The following is a 15867-nucleotide window of genomic DNA, read 5'->3' as shown; positions in this document are numbered from 1 at the left end:
CCCTGGTCTGCTCCTGAGCACTGTCATGCTCTGGGCTCTGCTTAAAGCTGACAGTCACCCAGTTTCTTAGAAATAGGGCATCCTGCCTCTGGTGTCCAAGGAAGTCTACCAGGCACTGTACCTTTATGATGGGCAGGAAGCATTCGTAACATCCACGAATCATTCTAGGCTTGTGGGACCATGGGATTTGCTCCAGGAAGAACAGGGTGCGATCACAGCCACTACACAAGGAAAGACAGCCCTTCTCAAACATCAGTCTGCTTTCTGATGCACTAAATGCACATGTGGGTGGGACCACTACCTACATCTAAACTTCCATGATGTGCTGGTCTCAAGTCAGAGCACTGTTGTTTAATCAACACCCTGAGCTGGTGACTTCATGGGCTTCTCTATTACCAAATCTCCCACTCTACCCACCCCATGCAAGTCAGCCTTGGACACTCGGGAAGTAACCCAGGTGTTAGTAGGACTGCACCTGAGACTTGGCTTCCTCTGCAAAGGCTGTATGGATCCAAGGTTCTAAGAACTTAGGCCTCAGAAGTGCTGTCTAGACCTCTCACCCCACAGTTCAAAACCTCCTGTCTTTCTGCACTTGGCGTTGACCTGCCTGTTTTATCACTGCTTCTGCTTTCCAAAGGTCCAGCATGTGTGCATAGAACCCAGCGTCGACTCTCCTGGGGCTCCTGGTCACCATGAAAGGCCTGTGCACCTTCACCTGCAACATGGAGACCTTTAGACTGAATATTTTTCATTGTGAGGGTGACTGTACCACTTCATATACCATCCACCCCTCTGTCTTTGTAGGCATTGCCCAAGCAAGTCTCTCTCCATGGGTGATAGGTCACCTGAGAAAGACTTAAATATTCTCTTAGGTACAGATTTTAGTGTGATATTCCTGGAGCCCAGATCCTTCCATGGTGATGATAAATGTGTAGCATCACACCAGAGTTGTATCTGTTCTTCCATGTTTAAGTAGGGGATGCTAGATGTCAGCTGATGGCCACACTGTGTGCACTCGCCTTTCCCATGCTGATGGACTCACTGTGTGCACTCGCCTTTCCCATGCTGATGCCACACTGTGTGCACTCGTCTTTTCCAGGGTGCTCCTCCTTCTCCCAGATGACTCCCTTTAAGATCTCAGAACGGGCAGTGATTTGCCTTGTTTCCCATCAGTTAGTTCAGTGGAATGATGCATCAAAACATTATTCGCCATATTTATGGGAAAAATACAGAAATAATGTACCAACAGCAGTTGTTGGGGCTCTGGGGTGGCCCGAGGCGGCCACTGGTGTGCCACTGAGCCACTACAGCTCCTGCTGCCCTGCTTTTAAAAAAGCTGTACAGGTAGAAAGGCGTGAAGTGTGGCTGAAGCTCTGGTAAGACTTCTATTCCCTCCGCCTGCTATAGAGGATCTGTCTCTGGGTATAGAAGCTGATTTTCTGTATGGGGAGCAGGAGGGGCAGAGTGAAATCTGAAGACCCAGCAGCATGGCTGTGTTTGTGCTGGTGTGTGTTCCTGACAGTGTGTGTGTGTCCTTGATGGACTGCATGCACCTCATTCATCTCTGATGGAAGCAGTCACATAGACATCTTAAATATTGGAGAGAAGACAGACATCGCCTCCTCTCATTTCAGACTTTAAGCTTCAGGGTTTGTCGTTTGAATTTTTTAAATCAACTTCATATTTGATTACCATACATGTGTGTGTGTGTATTAATAAAATACACACACACACACATTCATTCTCTAGGACCCAAGGCACAGATATTTTGTGATTAGTTTTTTAAGTAGGAAGGAAGCATAGTAGGCTTAAAAAAAAAAAAAAAAAAAAGTAAAGGTTGAAAGCTAACTATTACATTTTCTATGTTGAGCACCTGCCAGTCCTGACCCAACCCATGCCAATGTATGGATGAGGCCAAAGGAACAGCATGGGCCTTATTACCCAAGGTAAACATAGCACTGAGCTGCCCCTCAGCCACCCAGATTGATGTCAGAAGGGACTGGTGCCAGTCACATGGGGTCCCGCAGCACCATGTCCAGCCTCTCCCTACTCTGCCACAAAACAGTCTTGTCAGCCATAGCGGGTCACACGGGGCCCGGCCCTGTCTCTAATAGTTCACTTCACAGGACCTTGCTAGTTTAGGATGTCCTCCCTGTGGTGGAATCAGGCTTGGCAGGACTGTCCTCCACAAGACATGACAGTCTCCTTACACAGCCAGATCAACAGAAAAAGCAGCCATGTGCCAAGACCATATGACTCCCTTTAAGATGTAGGGAAGAAGCCCGCATTGTCTTAAGTGTACACAAGCAGCTGCTGTCATTTGGCTAGGAGCAGATGTTCGACCTCCAAGAGCTTTGCAGATAATTAAAATACTAACAGTTAGTGTTTACCCCAGCTGTAGGTTCTGTTTACTGTAAATTTGATTTTAATGGTGCCTCTGTGCTGTTGCCGGGAAGCGGTTTGCTTTTTACCTTCATGCAAAAGTGTCTGCAATGAAGACAAATGTCTGCGTCCTCTCATTTCCTCAGGAAAGATAGCACGGCCGTAATATGGAGGAGATGGGGTCTCAACTAAGAGAGGGAGTGTGATCTTCTCTTAGGGTTTGCCCGGAACAAAGGGGACAAGGGGATCTGCTTTGTTAGCTCTGGAGTCAGCCTGTGAGAGGCGTGCCCTCCGGCGACACTGGCTAAGCTTTGTATTTACATAATTTTAAGGTATGTATAATGCGTACAACTTTTGAAAAATAGACCTTGTCTCCCCTTGTTGTGTTATCTGTACTGAGCATTTATAAACTGTCAGAGGACATTTCGGAAAAGGTCGTTGGGCTTCTTAATTTCCTGATTTCATAAAGCAGAAAAGAATGCCTGTACTAGTTAAGTCAAAGCCAGGCAGGCTTGCAGTGAGCAGATGGGTGCTATCCACCTGAAGAGCTTGCAGGTCTTCAGAGGACTCTGCCACCGTGGGCCTGGCAGTCTGTAGCTCTTCTTCAAGCCTCTGGCTTCCCTTCGGAGAGGGAGGGGAAGTGCCAGGCCTCCTGTCCCGAGCTTCTGGCAAGAATGTTGACCCAGGTGGTGTCAGGTGTGCAGGAGCAGGGGAGCCTTAGTCCCAACAGTTCATGTTCCCCACCAGGCTACACAGGAAGGAGACGTGAGAACCCCCAACACAGACCAGACTCCTGGCCCCACGTACCCAAAATCATGTCTAGAGCGCGAGAGGTGCCAGTACAGGTGCAAGCATGGCCTCTCCCCCCTCCCCCACCTCTCCCTCCGCTGGCTGATGCCTGCCTGGGCTCCTCCCTTGCAGGAGGTTCTGCCTCTCCCTTGGTTTGCTCGAATGGACTTAGACATTTGTGCCATTCATGAGTGAATGACAAGATCAGAGCACCTTACAGACTAGCTTTAAAGTACCATTTCATCACTTTGTGAAACTCGATGACACTATTTCTGTCACATGAGTGGAATTTCCGAAGTTATATAGTTGGTATTCCATAACATACGGATGAAGCTTATAGAGTCTGCTCAGCAGAGAAACAGTTAACTGCTGTCTCCCTCACCTCCGAAGCCTGGCAAGATAACCTCAGAGGCCTCGCTCTCACCTCGCTGAGTGAGATTTGTGTGCCCAGCTCCCAGTACTGCCATAGCTTCATGCATGAAAATGATAATATATACCTATGGGTCTGATCTAATACAGAATTTCCTTAAAGGTAAAATATTGTCTTTTATTCTTTGTCACCCTTCAGTGCCCATGGAAATACCTGGGCCCACAGAGACTATTCTTGGTAAAGTTAGAAACCTGAACAAGTGTATATTTCCAACCTGAGATAAAATTTATTCTTCATTTTTTCTGGGTATCTTAGAGTTCTTTTCAGAGGTCATTCATCATCATCTCTGTCACCACCAGCAGGAAGTGTGATGCTGATGGGCTCGAGGAAAAGGAGTTAAACCGAGTGGTGCCCTGAATGCTTGTCCTGATCCATTGTGTGTGCCCTTCACGGAAACTCGCACGGCGCATCTGCAGAGTGTGATATTTGAGCTTATATCTGAAGAGCTTTTCAGTGGCTTAACTTGAGCTAATTTCTTACAGGACAATGATTTCTCTCATCTCTTGGGAAGCAGAGACTTCATCACACTGTAGTTCTTCAGGTTGTACCTGCTTATGGCTGATGTAAGGAGAGTGCAGTCATTGCCGTGGTTCACCTAACACAGCTGAGGTGAGCCACGGCACTGAGGCTCATTTTAGGTCCATAATAACCAATCCTGTGCCCGACACCAGCCCTGCTGCTCTGATGGCCATGTAAACAGGTACATAAAAAGCTAAATTAATTCTTCACTCTGTATCGCAGATATCCCGCCTGTTTCTACTTCCTGTGCGAACTTTAATAGCCTGGCAGAGTGTATCTTTCTAACTCTGAGGTAATAGGCATGAGATACTGACCGCCCCATGCTGGCCAGCAGGTTTCTCTCCACCAGCTCTGTCACTATTTCTCCAGCGCATGCTCTTTTTAATCCCAGTCAAGTCCTACAGTCTGGGCCTGGGTTTTCTGACAAGAATTTGAGGGCTTCCCTACGTATTTGTGGTGTGAGAAGCCATGCAGAGACAAGGCCCTTGCACGTGTAGGCTGGACCGGGCTGCCTGGAAGCACTCGCTCGTTAAGCCGGGTTGGAAGCGGGCACCCGCACGATGCCAGGGATGGTTGCTGTCTTTAAGATGAATAAATTACAGAGCAATTATCGACATCGATTTGACTGGCTAAACTATTGCTGGCTGCTATTGTGAGAATAATGTATTCCCTGCTTTAAACTTCTAAAAGGTTATATTTCACTGAATTTTAATTTGTCATTTTTCCTGCTTTCACTTGAGAAACTTATAAGCTTTTGTGACATTAAAATATGGCTCTAATTTATTAGCATAATCTGTTAATATTGTTTCATTTTAATAGACATTAAGTATGATTTTTTAACATTCTTTTTAAAATTACATCTTAAAATGAAAGTCAGGAAAAATTATACATGGCTTAAGAATCAGAATGTCATGTGTGCCCCAAGTTTTTATATGAAAAGTATTATTTTTTGGATCGCTTCATATTCAAGGTGCTTTAATTATGACAGTGAAACAGCCCAGCATTTTCAGGCTTTAGTGGTTTAAGCAAAACACAGACTCTAAACCACAGAATGTGCAGTGTGCCCGAGCACCAGATCAACATTTAGTACTGCTCAGGGGAGGCTCCGGGTGTGACATCAACGCTGGCTCATCGCTGTAGAGTGGTTTACATAGGATGTTAACACGGCTCTCGCCAGCATCAGGCACCTCACCCCACGACACGTCTTTTTAATGCCATCTTTATCTGCTACACGATGCATGAAATCTACTCTCAGCTTTAGAACCGCCGACAACCTTTGACCCCTGAGTGCAGACACAATGTGACCTTTCTATTGTCAGCAGCCTTCGTTCTCCTGAAAATTCTATGAATTTTTATTACAAGTTTTTTTTTTGAACCAAGCTGAGGCTTCCACAAATTACTTGCCACAGATGAGATGAAGTTGTTGAAGTGGTGTTAGATAAGTTTTACAGCCAGCATGTGTGCTGAGAGGAGCCCAAGCCTGTGTCCTACAATGTCATAGACCAGTAACTGCTGAGCCTACTATTGGATAAATACATCATTTTATGGAACATTGATTGTTCTATAAACCCAATGGAGTATTATGCTCTATGATCAAACCATTTAGATTGTGTGTAGAGCACAGAAAATGCCATATTCAGGATGGTACTAAAAGTGCCATTTGTGTATTTTATGGATGTCATTACAGGGGAAACTTCTCTCTGTAGGCCCTGTTTACTGCAAAATTTTTTAGTCTGTAATGACATTTTTCATTCACAACGTATGCCTTCAAGAGAGGGGGCCCTTGTTTTATTTGTTTCATTTGAGTTTACTGCACAAATTCTGTACATTTTAATTAAATGTAAGCTTAACAAAAGCATAAGGTATTTATTCTGTGGGGGGGAAATGATGACAGTAACCATAGCCCAGCTCTCACACAAAGAAAGGAGTCAGGTGCACTGCGCCTCCACATCTGCCCAGAGCCTGACAGAGGGGCAGACCCCAGTGTGGCTCGGGGACCACAAGCCTTCACAACCTACCCATTGTCTCCATCTTTGGAGCACGCTCTTCCAGAAGGGTCAGCGGTTACATTGCTGTGTTCTACTGAAGCAAAGCTTAGCCCCAAAATCACTTCATTGAAAACAGATCCCAAGCAAAAAAAAAAAAAAAAAAAAAAAAAAACCCAAGAGCCACCTTTATTACCATCTGAGTTAGTAACTCTTCTTAGCGTTTAGACATGAGCAGTATCTCTATGCATGGGAGTAGATAAGCAAGAAAGAGTCTCATAACCATGAACAGGGCTGCCTATTAACTCCATTCCCAACTTCTGCACATGACTATTCGCCCTCTTGGAAACAGGTCCAAAGTATAGGCATTGCTCCGAAATCTAACAGTATGTCTTAAAAATAAATACAGCACAAATGCTAGCCAGGCATCCACAGGCCATTAAAGATCTGCATGCTTGTTGAAGCTACAGCCGTAATGAGGCCTCTGGGATCAAACCTGAAGACTGCCCCGTCCAGCAGTGCCACTCCATGTGACCATCTGCACTGGCGAGCTTCACAGTCCATTTTCACTAGAAGGAGCTCGTGTGCCCATCACATTCTGGAATTCAAAGTTACAGTAGAGATTCACATTCGTTTAAGTGACACTTGAACTTCTGCATCGCTCCACATTAATTCATTATGGTTGAAATGGAAGAATCTTCAATGGGTGAATCTTTTTCAATCTGATTGAGGCTGTTACATTTTATAGGTGCTATTTTTCAAAGCAGTACTGACAGCACTCGAAGTTATTAAATTGCTGAATCAAAAGACGGACCTGCACTCACATTTATGAACTATGATGGACTGGCTGGGGCCGCGCTGCCGGAGGTTAAGATGTTGGTGGCATTAAACTTCATCACAGAACCAACTGACAGCAGTATTTACCCACACGGTTTACTTTAATGGTTTGGAAGTAGCTTAGCCCATCTCTGGATTCAAATGAACTGAGCAAGTAGTTCGGAATCATAATTATCAGTGGTGCAAGGAATTCAGAGGCTCATTCTGTACCCAAGACGGTTTCCTTCCGTTTTCTAGTGAGTAGTGGATTGCTGGGGCCCAAGCAAGTGGTCTTTCTTGCCTTCTAAGAATAATATTTTTCTCATTTCCCCCAACTTGTATGGTTTCTCCTGATTTTTACTGTAAACGCAATAATCTCTTCTTATGTAATTACTGGGGGCAGAGCCAGTTGAATGAAGCAGTCTGTGAATTACACCATATATAACCTTGAAATCAGGATGAGCAGACACAAATCCAAATCAGAAGTAAGAAAGGCAAGCAAAATACTGCATTCCAGGCTGGAAAGTTAGAGCTGGGTTATGACATTGCATGCATAGCAGAAGAGAGCCCGACAGACCCAGGTGATGAGCTAGAGGACCCAGTGAATGACACACAGACGGACTGACCAGGAGCAAGGCCCACTCAAACCCTGTCACAGATGCAGTCAGGTCTGTGGTGCTTCTAGTGTTGGATCTCTTCAGAGACTGACGCAGGCTAACCTCTCAGAGAAGAAAATTGAGGACAGGTGAAAGGTGAAATGACAACATGAGCGTAGGTGAACCCGTGGAGACCTGCTCATGGAGGCCTGCTCATGCAGACCTGCTCATGCAGACCGGCTCATGGAGGCTGCTCATGGAGACCTGCTCATGGAGGCTGCTCATGTAGACCTGCTCATGGAGGCCTGCTCATGCAGACCTGCTCATGGAGACCTGCTCATGCAGACCTGCTCATGGAGGCCTGCTCATGCAGACCTGCTCATGGAGGCCTGCTCATGCAGACCTGCTCATGCAGACCTGCTCATGGAGGCCTGCTCATGCAGACCTGCTCATGGAGGCTGCTCATGTAGACCTGCTCATGGAGGCCTGCTCATGCAGACCTGCTCATGGAGGCCTGCTCATGCAGACCTGCTCATGCAGACCTGCTCATGGAGGCTGCTCATGGAGACCTGCTCATGGAGGCTGCTCATGGAGACCTGCTCATGGAGGCTGCTCATGTACACCTGCTCATGGAGGCCTGCTCATGCAGACCTGCTCATGGAGACCTGCTCATGCAGACCTGCTCATGGAGGCCTGCTCATGGAGACCTGCTCATGGAGACCTGCTCATGGAGGCCTGCTCATGGAGACCTGCTCATGGAGGCCTGCTCATGGAAGCCTGCTCATGCTTGAACTGTTTCTTAGCATCCTCAGACTGACCACTCTCACCCTTATCACCCACTCCTGTGTCCGTAGAGCAATGTACTGCACTGGTCTAGGCAAATGAGAGACGTTGTGTTTTGGAAAGTTGGAGGAAGATAGGATGAGGCATCAGAAGCTCACAAGCACAAGCATGCTCCCATGCAGAGCCCTTCAGACTCCTATAGGGTGTACTCCAAACCCCTGGGTGAAAACCCCGAGAAGCACACCTGGAAACTCCCATCTCCCAGCAGACTGACATTGTGGTCCTCACAGTGCTCCGTTCTCGCTGTGGGGGTAACTGAGAAGGAGCAGGGAGCAGTGTTGTTTTGGGGAGACTCATGGACTTCGAGGACTCTTGTAGGGAAGTTGAGTTGACCTTTAGCTGTCACAGTCCCATCTCCCGGTGTCCCCTCTTCTCCTACTGCACCAGTCTGAGCAGCACCTTTCTGTCACGGTATGCTGTGGCTATGAGGTGAGGAGCTGCTCTGTTGACACAACTCCAATAAACCTTCTGAGACCCACAGCCAAGAGAGTTCTCCAACAAAGACAAAAACAGCTCGTGAATACTTACACATTCCGGACCACTGTTCCTACTCAAAGGCCCTGTCAGGGGCCTGTGCTCAGGATTAACTTGGCCTTGAAATAAAAAGCTTTTTTGGAACACACCATCAAGGTGGTAAGCAAAATTGCTGTTTTTAAGGGATGCCAGCAATAAATAATGAGCTTCAAGTCTTGATCCTGTCTCCCTTGCACCCCTTGGTAAGAAGAATAAAGCACATAAGAGAATAAATAACTCTGCACAGTTTACTGAGAGTGTAAGAGAGTTGTGTCAGACATGCAGGTGCTGCTGATGGAGGGAGTGTTAAACACAGGTGTGAGGGGGGTGGAGAGAACAGGAATCAGAGTTGTCCGTTCTCCGTGGAGACGGCAGACGGTTCCCATCACTCCTTACCCTATTGAGTTCCGGACTTGGAGATAAGGTCATGAAGGTGTGCATGTGTGTGCCCCACATCTGTCACGTGTGTGCCCCGCATCCGTCATACACCCTGACTTCCTGGGCAGACAGCTCAGCCCTGGGCTCGTGACCCTGAAACCAGAGTCTGGGCTGAAACTGGAATGGCTGGGAGACTGGCAGGGCAGAAGCTGCACCTACTGTCTCGTGTCTCAGGCCAAGTGGTTGTTAGGGTTCCCGTCTTACTTCTCCCCTACTCGTCCTCCCTGTCCTGTCCACTGCTCATCCCACAAGAGAGCTGGACCATCGCACCCAGGGGCCTTGCTGTGTTTTCAGAAGAGCCACCGTGGTCTCACTAGGAGGGACTTGAGGTTGACATGGAAACACTCGCTCTGCTGCCCTGTGTCACAGTTCTCGTCTGTCTGTTTAAAAGCATTCAACAGGTTTCTAGCCACAGCTGCTGGAGCATGGAGCATGTGAGCATGCCCAGGAACCTGTACTCCACTCTCTGCACAGCTCTCTGCCTTACCATCTAGGGTCTCCCTATCCTTGAAGGCCCAGCTCATGGATCTTCAGCAGGTCCTTCCCCTCCATACTGTCCTATAGCCGAGGATGTGATTTGTTCATCTCTGCAGCTGTGCGTGTCCTCTGGCTTCCACGGTGTCCGAGCCATGGTCAGCAGGCAAAAGCTTTATTAGCTATGTCTCCTCTTCCATGCTGGGCACCTGAACTGCTCAGGTGGAGTGAACCGTTACCTGGGCCCTTTAGGCCTACTCTGAGAGACCTGATTCCAGACTCCAAGTGCCTGGGCCTTTTGTTTGTCTTTCTGGGCCTGAACCTAGCACAGTGCTCAGCCCACACGGCTCACCACAGCCACACTGGCTTAGCTCTCACTTTGGTTCAGTAAATATTTGTTGCCATGAACTCTTGCACCTGCATTTGTTGGTAACACACTTTTTAACTTAATGTGTGAAGCTTTCACTGTCTTTATTGATTACATTTGCCCCTTAAGAAAAGGTTTTCCTTTGAGTTCAAAGATCCTACTGCTGGCTTTCCTTTTTGTCCTTGCTGTTGGACATGAGAGGGACCAAGTGCAGGGGTTTTCTCATCGCTGTGACACAGTGCCTGGCAAGAAGCAACTTAAAGGTGATTCAGTCTCTCTTGGCAGGAAAGGCATGGTCAGAGTGTGTAGCCTGTGGCCACATGCTGCCAGGAAGCAGGGACTCAGTTCACCTCCGCCTTATTCAGTCCAGGCCCCTAGCCCTGGAATGGTGCTTCCTGCAGTTAAGGTGCTTTCTACCTCTGTTACCTTGACTTATTAACCCTCACAGACGTGCTCGGAGGCTGACTTCCTTCATTCAGTCCTTCAGAGGCACGCCCAGAGGTTTGGCTGTAGGTAATTGGAGAGGCTGTCAAGTTGACACTAGTAAGCATCACACAGAGGAGCTGTCTGTATCCCACCCAGGACCCTGCACACCCGCAGCGCTCAGGCAGGTTTGTACACATGTCACGTGGCTATGGGAAGGAGTTTATCTCGTGCCAGCCTGTAAAGGGACACATGAGTGAGCGGCCTCCTGACGCATCTCGTGCGCACTCCTTGGCCTCTGCAGAGAGGGCCACACATCCGTTCCTGAGGCTCAGAGCAGCTGCAGAAAGCTGTCTAAGTTGACTCTTGAAGTTCTCTTTCCACACTCTAACTGGTCCCTGTCTTCCACAGGCATCGTGTCCAAGTCCTATGAGTGCCGCCTGAAAGGACAAGGAGCCACGTTTGTGGAGACAGACAGCCCCTTCACTGCAGCCACCCTGGCGGAGGAGTCGCCTGTCAAGGAGAGGTCCTTGAGGAGCAGCAAGCGGCAGGCTGCGTCCCCTGAGCAGGTCCAGCAGGTCATCATCATCCAGGGCTACGATGGCGAGTTCGCCCTGGACGCCTCCGTGGAAGAGACTGCTGCGGCCACACTGCAGACGCTGGCGATGGCTGGCCAAGTGGCCAGGGTGGTGCACATCACAGAACATGGGCAGGTCATTGCCACAAGTCAGAACGGGTCGCATGTGGGCAGTGTGGTACCTGGACCCATCCTCCCTGAGCAGTTGGCAGACGGAACCACCCAGGTGGTTGTCATGGGGGGTTCCATGGAAAGTCACAGTGTGGACGAGGCCCTCAGCCCAGGTGCTGCTGTCATACAGCAGGTCACCAAGCAGGAGGTCTTAAGTCTCTCTGAGGCTGGAGTCCCTCCATCTGACAACTCCTCAGCCTTAGATGCACTGCTGTGTGCTGTCACTGAGTTGGGAGAGGTGGAGGGCAGAGTGGGGCATGAGGAAAAAGGTCGGCCCAGCCACAAGGACGTGCTGATCCAGCTGCCCAGCCAGGAAGCGGCCCAGGCTCACGCCAAGGCGGAGGCCACGGAGGCTCAGCTGTTCCAAGATGTTGAGGAGAGTCCAGCATCCATGGAAGTACTGACCCAGGTTGTCCGCCCCTCAACCATCATCACGTCTCAGGAACGAGCCCAGGTGGCCTTCAAGAAGATGGTTCAGGGAGTCCTGCAGTTTGCTGTCTGTGACACGGCTGCAGCTAGCCAGCTGATAAAGGATGGCGTTACTCAAGTCATTGTGAATGAAGAGGGCGCTGTCCACATGGTGGCCGGAGAAGGCTCCCAGTTCATCATGCAGGAGGCTGAGACCCATGGCCTGCGGGTGCCAGCCGAGCACATGGACCTGGTAGAGTCAGAAGGAGAGATCTCTCAGATCATTGTAACAGAAGAGCTAGTCCAAGCCATGGTCCGTGAGTCCAACAGCAGCTTCCCCGAGGGCGCCACTCACTACATTGTGACCGAGTTGCCTCCGGGTGTACAGGAGGACACAGGAGTTTACTCCCACACTGTGATAGAGACAGCCAGCTCTCCAGAGATTCTGCAGGCTGGGGCTGCACTCAGTGCTGAGGCTGTGGGTTCCAGCAGCACGGAACAGTTGACGAGCATGGTCATCTATACCCAGGATGGCTCCCCAGCAGCCACAGTGATCCAGAGCCAAAGAGAAAACAGTGAGCTCCAAGAAGCGTGAGGCAGGCCTCCATGCTGGGCACCGGGCAGGCTGCGGAGATCTACCTGTGCCACCCTGAGGCCACGGAACTTTGTCGTGTTTACTTGAGAGGTGTGCTGAACAAGCCCTTCAGGCAAGGGTAACATCGGCCACTAAGGAGGCACCCGAGGAGGGCAGCAAGCCAAGCCTACACCTCGGTTGCCCAGCAGCCTCCTGAGAGTGGGCAGGCCGGATGAACCTGTGCCATAGAGCACTGGGCCCTCTGCGGGTGGCCTTGCCCCTCGAGTACCATTGTGGGGAGCAGCAGTTTTCGCTGGGTCTTCTCCCATATAAGTTCCCTGTTTAGTCATCAAAAGATGGTGCCCCCTATGGGAAATAGGCGACGTCGCTAGCCTCAGCCCTCTGTGCCTGCTACGGCGCACACAGCTCTGCCATCTCCTCCCACAGCCGATTAAAAATCAGAACTACCAAGATTACATCTTGAAGCAGTGAACACATTACATTGTTTTTATTGTTATTTTAAGTTTAAGATAATGGTGTTCCCAGACCAAAGGAAGCCTGTTAGTTCATTTTATGTATAAATTTCCTCTCTGCAAATATTTTAGGGGATTCCTTCGCCGTGGTCGTTGAGTAATCTTTCAACTGTGGTTTGAGAAAAGTCTTGAAAGTTTTATTCAGTTACAATCCACCTGGGTTGAGACAATTAATTAATTCTGAATTCATTTCATACCATAAAATTCATTTTGTTTGTACATGAAATGTCCACTATGAAAATATCATTCATTGCTTTTTCTATGAAATATTTGTTTGTCTCAGTATCATTTCTGCAGGATTTATCTGTGACTTTCAGAATATGGGGAGGCTGACATTGACCGTTACAGTGGACGCCCCCCGTTGCCCTCGTCCCCCAGCACTGTAAGTGCAGGGTGCAGGGTCTGATGATCTTTCTTGATTCCATTGCTCTTTTTGTTTTGTTCTCAACATTGTAAAATAGCCCCATTCCTCAAAGGCAAAATTGTTCTTGTTGTTTTCTTTGAAATAAAATTATAGCATTAAACTAAAGGTGGTGGTGTACTAAGTGCCAGCCTGCCAAGGAAGTCCACCCTCTGCTCTAACCACTTTCGTTTATAGTAGACGACAGCTGCAGCCCAGTGACACTGCATCAATGTTTGGCAGATAACTCGGGCACGGTCTATCATGGTTCTGGACGGGAAGCCAGACTCTGTCAGGATGAGTCCCATTTAACTCCCTTCCTAAGGCGATGGGAGGAAGCACTGGAGAATGGCCTCTGGCCTCCTGGTTGCTTTGCCTTGAGCTGTGTCCACTCCAGGGCCAGCTCCCTCCGTCCACCTCCCCTTCCAGCAGAAGATAGGAAAAGGTAGAACTTGAGCTTTGATGCTGAGTCAGTTAGCTCAGTGTGACTGTTCCTGCTTCCTAAAGATGGCAGGGCTACTCAGCTCCTCTTAAACAGTGTCTTTGCCAAACAGTGACAGGATCAACTCCCGTTTGTTATCAGGATAGAGGTGACCTTTACAAAGTGATGGCCCTCTCCGAGCTCCTCATACATGTTAAAAAAGGGGGGTGGGGTGTTTTTCAGTGGAGATATTTCTTCTTGATCACCTCTCCCGTTGGTGCGCACGGCCCTGCGGTCCTGAGGCTCAATGCTAATTCCTGCCTCTGCAGAGCCCTGTATGGCTAACCTTTCCGCTACAGTCCAGGGCGCTGACACTGACATGCTGTAGTTTACCGTGTGTGATTTATTTAGGATAAATATGTCTCAGGTGGCATTTAATCCTTCATAAAACCAGTGTAGCCTGCAGTGTCAAACCAGCAATCACATTGTATTCTCGATGAAAAGAGCAGGTCTTTGCATAAAAAAAAAAAAGGAAGGTACAGAGGTGTTCGTAGACTCAGAAAGATTTCGAAGGCTTCTCCAAGCTACTGTATCCTGTAATTACCTATAGAGCTAGGTTAATGTTACCTCTCTTTTCTCTCTCATTACACAACTATTGGAATGTGAGGGAGTTTAAGAAGCACACACACAAATGTGTGCCTCAGAATAATGAGGCATGGCAGGGTTGGCGAGCAGAGGACATTCATTGCAGCACGGACTGTCTGTAAAGACGGCACGGCGCGCTCACAGCTTTCCTGAAGGTTTCTTTTCTTTTTTCTTTCTTTTTTTTTTTTTTTATTGAGAAAATGTTACAATTTTAAAGAAGTAAAAGCCCAGCCAATGACATTTTACGTATAGCTTGTAACCCCAGAAGACCATGTTTATATTAAGCTACAGCCAATTGAATGATCCAGCCCCAAGGATATCTGCATGCCAGGAAGACTGATTTTCAAGTCAGCATAGCATATAGATATGGCTTAGATCTTAGCTTCCATGCTGAAAGTTGAGCAGTGTTTGCTGTTGGTAGGTTGGCGGATCATCACGAAGCAAAATGGCCATTTCTAGACATAGAACTTCCTGTCACAAATGGTCATTTTAGTGTGGTGCTGTGATCTGACTCACATGATCACCTTTGTGAGAGGCCTCAGCCCTCCCTGAGAGTTGAGCAGTAGTCACTGCTACACGTCCTTGCCCCAAAGTCAACCAAACTGCCTGGTGCAGGCATTGATTGGGGCTTTCCCATGCTGGTTTCCTGTGAAGGACCAAGTATTTTAAGTACAAGTACTAAGACTGGGTTCATATGGCTTCGGGAATCCCTGTCAGCTAACAGTATATGAAGAATCGTAGCCAGATAGCAGTCACGGATTATCCGACGTACTTCCAGGAAAGACAAGAAATCTCAGGGCCAAACCGAGCTCAGTTCTGAAGCGTAGGAAGAGCTGGGCTGGCTGTGAGGATGGAAACTTTCTATAGAGAAAATTCTCACATCAGGGGACTCAGGCTATGCTGACCGGTCAGCATTGACACCTGAGGTAGACAGACGATGACGAGCCCAATTAGATTTCCAGGTCTACCGGATAACGTTAGTGGGGATCCTAGCCAGTTAGCAGCCATCTTTCTAACGGGGATTCTTAAAAGGAGGTCCTCAAAGGACAGAAGTTTACACAAGCAAAGGAATTGCAAAGAGCTAAAAGATGGAGCGTGAAGCTTACTCCATGTTAGCTCCATCTCTAGCTAGAATACAGCCAAGACTCTAATGGCCTAGCCCCAACCAGTTTCTGTGGAGGATCCTGACCCAGTTCCCACTACACAGCGTCTAGAAAAATCCCACCTCCATCACACTTGTTTCTTGGAGAAAAAAAAAAGATAGGATGGTCTAAGCAGAGAATTGAGTTGACCAGGACTAGGGAACAGGAAAGGCCATTCAGTTAGCACAGCAGAGATCAGCGCCTGTCTCTTCTCTCACTGTATAGTATTAGCCCATAATGTAAGAGGGCACAAGGTAACTTAAGCAGCCTTCTCCTGTTCCATTATGTTGGAGAATACAATTCGTTTTCTACTCCTCTAGGGTGATATCATTTTACATGGAGAAAAAGTTAGCTGGGGTGGCAGTTATACGTTTCGGAAGCACCTTCTAATCAGGGTGGGTGATGCATGATTAGCTCCAGC

At 48.2% G+C, this 15867-nt stretch overlaps 1 protein-coding gene across 1 annotated transcript in view; it reads left to right on the top strand.

The window, feature by feature from the left end:
• The window catches only part of Zfp407 (zinc finger protein 407), a 381839-nt gene extending 368472 nt beyond the window's left edge, over positions 1-13367 (top strand). The window contains exon 9 of the mRNA NM_001033341.2: positions 10987-13367. Coding sequence (NP_001028513.2) covers positions 10987-12326 — 1340 coding nt within the window. The 3' untranslated portion in view covers positions 12327-13367. The remainder of the gene's footprint in view (positions 1-10986) is intronic.
• Positions 13368-15867: the final 2500 nt, after the last annotated feature.

This window comes from Mus musculus, chromosome 18 (assembly GCF_000001635.26).
Source record: "Mus musculus strain C57BL/6J chromosome 18, GRCm38.p6 C57BL/6J".
Taxonomy (NCBI): Eukaryota; Metazoa; Chordata; class Mammalia; order Rodentia; family Muridae; genus Mus; species Mus musculus.
This window is presented reverse-complemented; position numbering and strand designations above follow the sequence as displayed.